Source organism: Gekko japonicus, unplaced genomic scaffold (assembly GCF_001447785.1).
Source record: "Gekko japonicus isolate JY-2015 unplaced genomic scaffold, Gekko_japonicus_V1.1 scaffold170, whole genome shotgun sequence".
In the NCBI taxonomy this organism is placed as follows: Eukaryota; Metazoa; Chordata; class Lepidosauria; order Squamata; family Gekkonidae; genus Gekko; species Gekko japonicus.
In genome coordinates this window covers 1,167,012-1,179,824 of record NW_015160212.1, presented here as the reverse complement: position 1 = coordinate 1,179,824, position 12,813 = coordinate 1,167,012, and the positions used below count along the sequence as shown (strand labels likewise).

The window sequence follows — 12,813 nt, the reverse complement described above, 5'->3', positions numbered from 1 at the left end:
AGGAATGGATTAAGCCTGGGCAAGGCCTGCGCAGGAGGTAGGGCTGCCAGGTCTGGGCTGGGAAATACCTGGAGACTTTGGGGGTGGATCCGGGAGAGGGCGGGGCTTGGGGAGGGGAGGGGCCTCAGCAGGCTACAGTGCCATACAGAGTCCACCCTCCAAAGCAGCCATTTTTTCCGGGGGAGCTGATCTCTGGAGAGCTGTTGTAAAAGCGGGAGATCTCCAGGCCCCACCTGGAGGCTGGCAAACCTAGTGGGGGGCAGGGAGCTAATGTGCCGTGCAGCCTGCAGTTTTGCTACCTGCTTCTAGGAGCTTCCTGGCTTCCACTAGGGTCCCCGCACAGATTTGTATATCAAACCAGTATCGCGAAACACGCGTAACGTTCCACCTGAATTTTCGCAAAAGGAGGAGCAGATGGTTCTAAAAGGCCGACCTCCGAGAACTGGGCGTTTGGCTGTTAAAACCTGCACAACGTTTTGCTCACTGGGGTGCGTAAACGAGACGCTGGCACGCCAGGGAGGGTGGCAAGAAGCGGGCCAAGGTATGCGGAGGCCTCCCGGTGCCCAGGGGTCTCCTTGGCTGAAGACCAAGGAATGGTTCTTGAGGAAGTAGAATACGGCCGAGCGACACAGAATGTCCCGAGTCTGACATTTAATCCCGCTGCCCTGCAAAGCAGCTGCTTCGGCCTGGCCTTATTCGACTCAGAAGCCGACAGTGCGAATCCGTTCTGCAAGGCCGCTCTAGCAGACCGGAGGATGACAGAAACCCAGGAGCATCTTCTGGTCCAGACTGGAGCTTGGTGGAATGTGGGAGTGATTCCAATCTGATGCCAATACCACTTAGGGTTGCCAACTTCCAGGAGAGGTTTGGAGATCTCCGGGAATTATAACTAATCTCCAGCCGACAGGGATCGGTTCTCCTGGGAGAATGAGCCTGCTGTTTAGACCCCACTGAGATCACTACCCCCCCCAATCCTGCCTTCCACAGGATCCACCCCAAATCTCCAAGAATTTCCCAAGCCAGATTTGGGAACCCTGTCACTTGTTCCTGTTTAACACAAGGGATACGGTCAAACGTATAGATAAATATAATCCTGTTCCCAGGATGGCAAGAAAAAGGGCTTTTTAATTCTTAATACAGTCCACTGAAGAACTGGGCCCCAGGCTAGTTCAGACTAGGTTTGATAACTCTGAATTGGGGAATTCCTGGAGATTTGGGGCAGAAGGGCAGAGTTTGGGTAAGGTGCTCAGTGGGAATATGATGCCACAGAATCCCCCCTCCGAAGAATCCACTTCCTCCAGCGGCACTGATCTCTGCAGTCTGTTGTTCTTCCAGGAGAACTCCAGGCCCCGCCTGGAGGTTGGCAACTCTCGTTAGGGTTCCCAGCCTCTAGGCGGTGGCTGGAGATTTCCTGAGATGAGAACGGGTCTCCAGGCGGCCGAGATCCAGGTCACATGGAGAAGATGGCTGCTTTGGAAGGTAGTCTGTTGTTCTTCCAGGAGGCGGTGGCTGGTGATTTCCTGAGATGACAACTGGTCTCCAGGCGACCGAGATCAGGTCACATGGAGAAAATGGCTGCTTTGGAAGGTGGACCCCACTGAAGTCCCCTCCCCTCCCCAAACCCCGCCCTTCTCAGGCTCCACCCCCTCAAATCTCTGGGAATTTCCCAACCCAGAGCTGGCCACCCTAGTTCATATTCAGGTCCAAACTTGAGATGTGCCCAGTGGAACTGGTTTTTTTTTTGCTAGCCGGATGCTTGCCCACCACCCCGGGCTATGCCACACTGTGTTTGAAAATCCCCTCATTTAGAAGAAGAAGAAGAAAAAGAAGAAGAAGAGATTGGATTTATACCCCACCCTTCACTCTGAGTTTCAGAGCGGTTTACAAACTCCTTTCCCTTCCCCTCTCCACAACGGACACCCTGTGAGGTAGGTGGGGCTGAGAGAGCTCTTTCCAGAACTGCCCCTTCAAGGACAGCTCCAAGAGAACTTGTGACTGACCCAAGGTCACACCAGCAGCTGCAAGTGGAGGAGTGGGGAATCAAACCCAGTTCTCCCAGATTAAAGAAACTGCACAAGATCCCAGTTACTGTTCAGGAAAGATAAATGCCAAAGACTCTTCGGGTCTGCAGAACTAGTGATGTGCTTGTTTACATCCCAGCCTCCGCCATATATTTTTGAACAGGAAAGAGTTGTCAAAAATGAGACTGCACATCGTATAGGGTTGCCACGTTCCCTCTGGCCACTGGTGGAGGTTTGGTGGGGGTTAGAGTTCCTAGGTCCAGGCTGTAAAACCCCTTGAGATTTGGGGATGGTGCCTGGAGTGGGCAAGGACCACAGTGGGGGGGTCCAGTGCCACAGAGTCCCCCCTCCAGAGCGTCCATTTTCTCCAGGGGAACTGATCTCTGTATTCTGGAGAGGAGCTGTAATAGCAAGATAACTCCAGGTCCCACCTGGAGGATGGCATCCCTCACACAGCAGCCAGGCAGTCATTTTGGTTGTGGTTGTTGTTGTTTACCTGAAATGTTCCTTCTTCAGACGGCCGCAGCGATTCCCACTCTGGAGAATCCAGGAACTGATACGGGAAGATGTAGTGCAGAAACTGCCCGTCCTGGCTTACTCTGACCCTACAGAGGGAAGGGAAAGGACAGAGTAGAAGAACAAGAAGAGAAGAAGAGATGGGATTTATACCCCGCCCTCCACTACCCAAAGGAGTCTCAGAGCGGCTTACAGACTCCTTTCCCTTCCCCTCCCCACAACAGACACCCTGTGAGGTAGGTGGGGCTGAGAGAGCTCAGACAGAAACTGCTCTTTTCCAAGAAAAGCTCTTATCAGAACTATGTCTTGCCCAAGGTCATCCAGCCAGGTGCAAGTGGAGAAGTGGGGAATCAAACCCGGTCCTCCCAGATTAGAAACCGGCGCACTTAACCACTACACCAGATTGGTTATTCCCACGGTTTCAACCCGGATGCACAAGTGGAAATCCCTTGTTCTGGAATGAAATGCTTTTGTTCTTAGGGTTGCCAACTCTCGGTTAGGAAATTCCTGGAGATTGAGGGGGTGGAGCCTGGGGATGGTAGGATTTGGGGAGCGCAGGGGCCTCAGTAGGGGCCCACCCTCCCAAGCAGCCGTTTTCTCCAGGGGAACTAATCTCTGTTGTCTGGAGATCAGTTGTAATTCCGGGAAATCTCCGGGTGCCACCTGGAGGGTGGCAACCCCAATTTGTTCTAGGCAGCAGGCTGGATCCTATAAGTTTGTTCTGCTAGTGGGGGAACTTTCTCAAAAGCAAGGAGCCCTGCGCCAGCTCTTTGCACTGGATGAAGGATCTTTCATGAGTGGGATGGAGACACAGGAGCCAACATCGTGTTATTATCAAAGGCTAAAGAAATCCGTGTCAGTGGCTGAAGCCCATAATGCTACGCAGTGGGTGTGGAAGGCACACCTTTGTGGGCAGGGACAGTTCCCCGGCCAAGCCACCCAACCAACGTCTGGGGACATGGGGTTGCCAACTTGCAGGTGGCACCCGGAGACCCCCCCAGAATTGCAACTGATCTCCAGACCGCAGAGATCAGTTCACGCCACTGGCTCCCTCGCACCCCTGTGGTGACACCCGTCCCCCCCTCCCCGGGCCTGTGCTGCTTCCGCTCAGACCCCAGCCAAGTTCAGCTTGCCTGGCCTCCGCTAATATAGTTAGCAATAATATTTTTAAGTCGATTGGCCAACATACCCGTGTAGATTTTATAGTCAGTATTGACCAACGAGATGGGTCTATAAGAGGCCGGGTCACTCGGGTCTTTGTCCTTTTTGGGTATTAGTATTACATTCACTGTTTTCCACAATTTTGGCATGTCTCCAGAACTTTGGATTGCATTGCATACATTTAATAATATTTCCGGAAGGAATGACTTATAGAATTCAGAATACTTTGACCTTCCTATTGGATTTGTTACTTTGTGTATAAAATGTTAATAAAATTTATTAAAAAAAAAAGTTCAGCTTGCCTGGCAGCAATGTAGCCACAGGTGGTGATGGGCACACTTGGCTTGAGGCAAAAGAATGTTATATCGTGGGCAGCTGTGAATTTGTTGGCTTTCCCTTATTGTATGGTCTAGTTATTTTAACACAATCCCTTTGTTGGAAATGCATGTGTTTACAAGGTCTGGCAATTCAGTCATTATAGGGTTAACTTGTTTGCCTAGTATTGCTATTGTTTAGACTGACCTGGAAGGGATACCTGGCAGTAAGCCAATGGGGAATTAGCCCCGGAAAAGTAACTTCTGTTGTGATAAGTGACAGGTGACTTCCTTTCTAGGGGTCGAGAAGAAGGACAGATTCTCCATTATCTCTGTGTTAGTGTTGACTATAGACAGCTTAGAAAATGTAGCTGTTAGTGTTAAGTTTATTTGTAGTTATCCCGTGTACCTTTTACCCTTAGAAATAAAGGTTTTTAAAAGCAAAGAAATCTCTTCTTTCCAATAGAGCAAGATCCATTGATAGTCTGAGTATTAAACACTTTTGACTATTTTACAACAACCTTAAGGTGAAAAGCCTTTGCTTTAGTTTCACTTTCCACTTGCCTTGTTGGTTGCTGGGTGAGGCTGCTCATGGCCTGGCCTATATTCTAATCAAGTTCTATTTTGGCACCAGGAGGTGCCTTGGAGTGATTGCAGAATACTTTGCATTGGCTTATGGGAGGATCCGGTAAGCCTTTCCCTGGCCCTGGGGTTGTCAGACCCAGGGTTCCCCACACACACACCAGGCCCTCCCCCCAGCTGCCGATCAGCCGGCTAGAAGGAGGAAGGCTTAGACCACATTGCTGGCATTGCGTCGGAATGATGTCATCACAACAGCAACTTCTGGGTGACACTCTGGTATTTGGGCAAAAAACCTCTTATGATGGAAGTCAGTTTTACCATAGAGTTTTTGCCCAGATACCAAAGAGCCACCTGGAAGTCAATGGTAAGACCATAAGAACATAAGAGACACCAATGTTGGATCAGGCTAAAGGCCCATCCAGTCCAACACTCTGTCACACAGTGGCCAGAAATACCAGGTGCCATCAGGAGGTCCACCAGTGGGGCCAGGACACTAGAAGCCCTCCCACTGTTGACCCCACCCCACCCCAAGCACCTAGAATACAGAGCATCACTTGCCCCAGACTGAGAGTTCCTATCTATACCTTGTGGCTAATGGCCACTGATGGACCTCTGCTCCATATGCCTATCTAATTCCCTTTTGAAGCTGTCCATGCTTATAGCCGCCACTACCTCCTGTGGCAGTGAGTTCCATGTGTTAATTACTCTTTGGGTGCAGAAGGACTTCCTTTTCTCTGTTCTAACCCAACTGCTCAGCAATTTCATTGAGTGCCCACGAGTTCTTGTATTGTGAGAAAGGGAGAAAAGTACCTTTTTCCCTACCTGCTCTATGATGACATCACTTCCTGTGTGACACCGGCAACGTGGCCTGGGCCATTCCCTTTCTCCTGGTGGGCCCCTGCTGGTTGTCAGGAGGGACCTGGCAGCCCCACCTGCCCCTCCCCTCCCAATCAGAGCACAGGTCAGGCACCCCTCCCCTAGCCCCACATTGGTGACTTTTTAAGGTTACAAAATCCCTGGAGATTTAGGGGTGGAGCCAGAGAGGGCAGGTTTTGGAGAGGGGAGGGACATTGGTGGGTCATACTGCCATGAAGCCCACCCTCCAAAGCAGCCATTATTCTCCCTGTAGCCTGGAGATCAATTGTAATACCAGGAGATCTCCGGGCCCCACCTGGAGGCTGCCAGTCCTACAGGCAAGGCCACGGGTAGGCATGGAACCATGACATGTGGTTTGGGAAAACATGCAGATGACCAGTTTTGCTTTGTGGGAAAGCTGCTGGCCCAGAGAAGCAAAGTGTGTGTGTGTGTGTGTGGGGGGTCGCACCAGAAGCCTCGGTGCGACTTGCAGAACTTCCACCTGACTTCCGCCTGACTTCCGCTTTCCCTTTTTCTATGACAGACCGTGCTCCCACACTAGAGGAACCTCTCTCGGCGATAGATCCAGGTGGGTAGCCGTGTTGGTCCGAAGCAGCAGGACAGAGTGCGATTCTGCACTGGCTTTTCCCTCCATTGTTTTACCGAGCCCACGCTGGAGCAGAAATTCCCCTCCACGCTGCATGCCGCTTTTGTTTTCCTTGATCATCGGGTTTTATGGTACCTTTTGCATTGATTTATGGCCGTTCAGGGGTGACTTTGCAGTCAGTACAGCGTTGGCCCAGGGCAGGGCTTTTTTGGTGGAAAAAGCCCAGCAGGAACTCATTAGCATAATAGGCCATACCCCAGTAGCAGAAACTCATTAGCATATTAGGCCACACCCTGACAGTGCAGCTAATTAGCATATTAGGCCACACCTTCCCTTGGTTTGCCCAGGCGCCCCATGGCTGTGAGGAGCCCGGGCAAGCTGGCCCTTGGAAGGGAGGGGAGACAGTTTAAACTGCCTTCCCTTGGCTTGGCTGTAGTGGGCGTGGCCAACTCTGAAGCCAGCCGGAACTCCGTTCCCGTGCGTTCCTGCCCAAAAATAGCCCTGCCCCAGGTTATTTGAATGTGGTTTTGAGCAGCACCTTTTCCTAAAGTTTGAGTCCAGTGGTACCCTTCACACTCGGTGTGCACGCACACGAAAGCTTATACCCAGAATAAAACTTTGTTGGTCTGAAAGGTGCCTCTGGACCAGTTTTCTGTCTAAGCTGAGTTTGTGTGAGCTAGCCCACAGTTTTTTAGCCTCCGGCTCACACATTTCTGTCTTAGCTCAGGAAGGAGGGCTCTAGAGCAAGCTAATTTATGCAGCAGCCAAATCACTCACTCACAACTTTCATGCCAGTAGCTCATAAAGTAGAATTTTTGCTCACGGGACTCCACAGCTTAGAGGGAGCATTGCTCTGGACTCAGATTTTGTTCTTTTCTCAGTAATGACAGCTAAACTATCCGGCAGCTACACACAACTTGGCACAACAGCGGCTTCTGTGCCACAAGCGGGAGGAGGCCATTGGCGACAGAAGCTGGGTGGAGAAAGGATTGCTCCAGGCAGCCTCTTCTCCCTCAGCCCCCTTCCCCTGAAACTCCCCCCACCCCAAACCCCTGTTCCAGCCAGACAAAGCACTTCTGCACTGGCCCAGTCTGGTCTGTAGGCTAACACTCGTCTGTCAAAAAACCCTGTGCGTAGCCGTGACCTGGATAGACCAGGCAATCCCGATCTCGCCAGATCTCAGAAGCTGAGCAGGGCCGACCCTGGCAAGTACTTGGAAGGGAGACCTCCAAGGAATACCAGGACTGGGGTGCAGAGGTAGGCAATGTCAAGCCCCCTGTCTGAACCGTTCTAGCCCCACTAGGAGTCGCCGGAAGTCTCCATGACTTCCAGGCATGCAAGCACACACGCAGGCACAAATCCTGTGCGTAGAAGAATGTCTTGTCAAGATGGATCAGCCCTGACATACTAGATTTCTTCCTGACGTGCTAGATTTCTAGGTGCAGGGATTTTTGCCATATGTTTTTCTATCGCGAGTCCCTGCTGGCAGACTGATGTAGAGCCAAGATAGCTTTATCCCTTTGGTGGGCCAGGAGAGCAACAGAGTTACTTATGTCTCTCCTGGCCACCAGCGGTTGATGGGGGATAGGGTTCCCAGATCCAGGCTGGGAAACTCCTGGAGATTTGGGGATGGAGAGGGGGGACAGAGAGCTCAGTGGGGGGTCCAGTGCCACAGAGTCCCCCCCTCCAAAGCATCCATTTTCTCCAGGGGAACTGATCCCTGTAGTCTGGAGAGGAGCTGTAATTCCAGGGGATACCCAGGTCCCACCTGGAGGTTGGCATCCCTAGAGTTAGTTCAGACTGCAGTGAACCTAAGGCCTAACTACGGCATACATCGTTTATACACCTGCCTGGTGCCCACACCAAATCCGGTTGGCCAGAAGTGTGCTGGAAGGTCTGTATCAGTTCCCAGGCATTCGGGGCCCAAATGTGGATGCAAACCACAGCACATGGGAAGAGAGAATTCAACCACCTTCACTGCACGGTTATCATGACCTGAAATGCCCTTGGGGAGTTCCTGTTTGCCCCATTGAGGAAATTTAAGTGTAGCCCATCAGTTTTCTCAATGGAGTACACAGCATCTCCACAGGGACGTTTTATGTCAAGAAAACAGAAGGGGAAGGCTTATGCCCTAAGGTTGCCAAGTCCAGCTCAGGGAAGCTCCTGGAGATTTTGAGGTGGATCTGGGGAGGGCAGATTTTGGGGAAGAGAGGGCAGCAGAGATGTAGTGCCAGAGCCCACCCTCCAAAGCTACAATTTCCTCCAAGGGAACCGATCTCTGTAGTCTGTAGATCAGCTGTAACTCCGGGAAATCTCCAGGCCCCACCTGGAGGTTGGCAATCATAGTCCCCTTTCCCTCTGCACCATGGCTCCAGTGCGAATTCCACCTGGGAATGAACTCAGGAATGGAACTCCCAGCACATATCTTATTTATTTTTATTTTTTATTTTATTAATTCTATTTGTATCCCGCCCTCCCTGCAAACAAGCATAGTCGGTACCAGGTTGACAGGACCTGGGGGACAAACCCGTAAACGATGCCTCGTGTAGTTCAGCCCCCGGATTCACGTCCTTCCCAGACCCTCTTCCTCTCCATGCCCTCCAATTCCTTCCCTTCCCAGGTTGCCGCAAATTCTAGTCTGGCATCCCTTCCAAAGGCTGGCTTGCATGCACCTTCTTTTCCCTTGCAAACCAGAACTGGAAATCCCGGGCCAAGCAAGTTTGCAGTCCAAGCAAGTTCTGGGCCTGCGGGTACCTTGAGCATCCTGACAAATGGCTGCGGTCACACGTGCTGAATAATCCACTTTCAATCCACGCTCAGTGCACTTTCCAACTGGATTTTTACTGTGGCCCTTTCTGCCCCCTCCTTTTAATCCATGTTTACCGTGGTGTCCTCCAAGCAATTCTGCACTAAAATCGAATTCACCCTTCTTTTTAATCCAGGTCTCCCCCCCCCCCAATTCTGCGCTAAAATCGAGTTGAACCTTCTTTTTATTCCGGGGTTTTCCCCCATTCTGCATGCCATTCCCTGTTTTCCCCCATTCTGCATCGCATTCCCTCCCTTCAGTGGTCAGACCGGTTTCCACCTGCTGTCGCCCCGGGTTATTTGGATGCTGTTTTGCCCTGGACTTCAATTGCCTCGACTCGAACACTGAGAAAATCCAGAGTGGCAGGCAAATGTGGGAAGGACTCAGTGGGTGCGGTCAGACGGGGCCGTTTAGTCCGCTTTCGACACGCTTCAGTAACTGATTTTATATCCACGCTCACACACCCAACATCTGCGCACCGTCCCCAACCGTCACTTTCTGGCTCAACCCCCCTTTAAAACGGAGTATTTTGTTACCAGGTCCCCAAGTGGTGTTTTCCTGATCCTCCGGTTCTAGCCACACTTTTCTGACGTCCGATTGCTCCTGCGGTGTTGAGCCACTTCCAGTTTAAACCCCCTCCCCGCTTGAAGGCTGCCCGAGGCTTCCGCTTTTTGCCCGCCATTTTTTTTTATGCATTGGCGGTGCACACATAGGCGGAGCTCCGCCACCGTGTTTAGAAAACCGACATTTAAACAGTCACTTCTTTTAGCGTTTAGATTTGGGATCTCATGGAGATCATTTTCAGGTCAAACATTTAAAGGGAAGTTGGAGGGGTTGGATTGATTCGCCCTGGTGGTTCTCTGCATGCGCCATGATAATCCCCCCCTTCTACGGGGGGGTGCCTATGCGCATGCGCAAACTGACTGCACACAGTGTGAACTGACAAATTCCAGTTGGAAAGTGCATGGAAGGTGGATTGAAAATGGACCGTGTGTGAGAACGCAACCACAGTGTGGTGGGGGCAGCCACAGAGTGGCCATACAGTGGCCATACAGTGGCTGCCAGGGCTTACCTACAGTCACACAGCGGAGAGCCTTGTGCTGTGGGGGCAGCTGCTGCTGAAGCAACATTTTTTAAAAGTATGCACATCCAATCAAATCTCCAAGAACCTGTAAGAAACCATGTTTCCATGCTTATCCCACATTCTGAACAGAATGTCAGACTCCCATAGCATCAACGAAGCACACACTTGTAGAAAAGGTTTTACTTTAATTGAAGCAATAGGTGCATAACAGGATCACTGTTCAGAATGAGGGATAAGCATGGAGCCCAAGAGATTATAGTAAATTCAAAAAGCTGAGACCCAACTGCAGAAGTTCCCGCGTGCGCCATTGAGCCTGGGAAGCAACGCTTCTAGATAATCATAACACATTTGCTTCCCATGGATAGTACCATGAGATCACTTCAAGCAACTACCCGCCGGCAACCACCTGTGGCCTTGAGAGATCCGGACGTTCCTGCAACTAGGCGATCAAGCGCATCAACAGGCATACATGAGAAAGTGGAAGCAGACAAGCGCATACATAGAGAATAGGAAAACACCTTGGCAGCTTGCTGACATTGTGTGCAAAACCATGACCTGGCCCTATCCGTTTTCTAAAAACAATGCCAGGAAAGGTGTCATTGTGCAGCAAGGTGCCCACGGGCAGTGCTCCCTCTAAACTGTGGAGTCTTGGGAGCAAAAATTCTACTTTGTGAGCTACCGACATTAAAGTTGTGAGTGAGCAATTTGGCTGCTGCATGAATCAGTTTGCTCTGGAGCCCTCCTTCCTGAGCTAAGACAATAACGTGTGAGCTGCAGGCTAAAAAAACCTGTGAGCTAGCTCACACTAACTCAGCTTAGAGGGAACACTGCCCACGGGCACCATATTGGGGCTCCCCCCCCCCTTTAGACCAAGGTTAAGTCTGAAGCAGCTCACGCTTCCCTTCCTCTCCATAAGATTGCAAAGGGAGTGGAATACGCCATTCTTGTTTCCTTTTCAATGGCTTTGGAAACACCAAGGCCTGGCAGAGGACAAGAGGCCTACCTGCCCGACAGCAAGAGGGACAGGCGATCGATGGCCGTCTTGCCCTCCACGGCGTAGGTCTGGTCTCTGGCCAAGGGCAGCACCCGCTCCTCGCAGCACTTGACAATCTCTTTGTACACCTGGAGGGGCACCTGGAGCGGTTGACACACTTGCTTGTAGAGCTGCTGGAAGTCTTCAGACACCGTGTCCTTCCGGAGCTGGTAGACAAGGTGTGCTAGCTGGAGCGCGCAGATCAGCACCAGGAGCAGGTTCCAGGTGAAGATGTCGACTCCGCAGGCGTCCAGCCACCCCCAGAGTGCCCAGCAGAGGAAGCCGGTGGCCATGAAGCCGAAGATGTAGATGGTGCCGTAGGTGCCGCTGCCTCCCATGAATCCCAGGAGGAAGATGCAGCCGCCCAGGTGGTAGGTCGCTCCTTCGGAAAAGAACTTCCATTGGTCGCACAGAGTTGGGTGGAAAATGATCCGGTCCAGGAGGGTGCTGTTGGCACTCATCTTCCCGTGGCCTGTCTGCCACGGACGACGTGATATTGCGCTGTAGCAACGGAAACCGATCGCTGGAACGGGAACTAAGCAGCGGCTCCACCTCTTTGGAAACCGTAGAGGAGCATTGTGGAAATTAGGGAGGCGTTTGCATGAAACGACGCCAGGGATGGAACACCCCACTGGAGTGGACCAAACGGCTCTCTCGGCGCTCTTGCGGGGAACCCTGACCCGGCCGACTGTCTAGATCCGTGCCAGAAATCCAGTGCTGGAGAGGACAAGACCTTTTCCTTTGAGAAAACGGAGCTGGGTAGATTAGCTGCGGCCTGCTCCCTCCCCGGCCATGGGAGAAGTGGAAATAGAGCCGATGTCAGAGCGACGGGGAGGGCACGCCAGGGGCGGAGGAGAGCGAAGCCCAGGGCACTTGTGGCTGGAGCTGGAATGTACAGCACGGGGCAATGGAAAGACCCCAAATAGATAACCATGTTTGGAATTGAAATCCAAGAAGCGGCGGCCGAGAGGGGAAGAGAAGCCAGGCGGGCAGTCACCACTTAACATAACTCGGAGAACAAGATTACACTCCGTATTGTTTGCACGCACGGTTCCTGGTTTTGCGGCCCCTGGCTGGAGACAGTTAGCGGGAAAGGGTCTCTCTTCGATCACAAGACCTGCTGGGAGGGTAGGAAAACAAAAGGATTGCCTCTCTCGTGTGTGGAATGTGTGGAAGCGAGATGGGACTGTGAGGCGAGACTACAAAATCAGGTTTGAGGAAGTGCTTCTTTTTTAGCCGCGTCCAAAGAGGGTGCTGACAGGTGGGCGTTTAAAATTAGACAGGCTCGGGACTTGAGTCTGGCCATGCAAGCGAGGGTTATTATTATTTGCCGCTGCAGGCTTGATAAGCGAGGCAGGGAGGGGACGGGAGCAGGCAGCTGAGGAAGACACTTCACTGCAAGCCGCCAAATGTTTCGTGAGTTGGAGGGCGGGAAGGGAATGGGAAGCAGAGGGAGGTGGAAACGGCCTGTGCTCGTCTTCCTGGGGTACAGCCATATTGGTCTGCACGGCATCCAAAAAACAAGGATGAATCCTGTGTCATATTTCCTTTAGGACCAACCAGATCGGTGCAAAACACCAGGCATGCTTTGGACTCACTGGGACTGAGCTGGATGTTACAGAATGTAAATGGAGGGGTGGTGGCGTTGTTAACTCTGGGTCATAAAAACATAAGAGAAGCCAATGTGAGATCAGGCCAATGGCCCATCCAGTCCAACACAATGCCCCCTCTAAGCTGTGGAGTCTCGTGAGCAAAAACTCTACTTTGTGAGCTACTGGCATTTAAGTTGTGAGGGAGCGATTTGGCTGCTGCATAAATTAGCTTGCTCTGGAGC

General features: G+C 51.8%; 1 protein-coding gene across 2 annotated transcripts in view; it reads right to left on the bottom strand.

Annotated features, from left to right (window-relative positions):
- The window catches only part of POPDC2 (popeye domain containing 2), a 23,335-nt gene extending 11,489 nt beyond the window's left edge, over positions 1–11,846 (bottom strand). For both annotated transcript variants that reach the window (XM_015409976.1, XM_015409969.1), the window contains exons 1-2: positions 10,950–11,846; positions 2,518–2,626 (exon numbers count right to left, since the gene is read on the bottom strand). In XM_015409976.1, coding sequence (XP_015265462.1) covers positions 2,518–2,626; positions 10,950–11,440 — 600 coding nt within the window. In that variant the 5' untranslated portion in view covers positions 11,441–11,846. The remainder of the gene's footprint in view (positions 1–2,517; positions 2,627–10,949) is intronic.
- Positions 11,847–12,813: the final 967 nt, after the last annotated feature.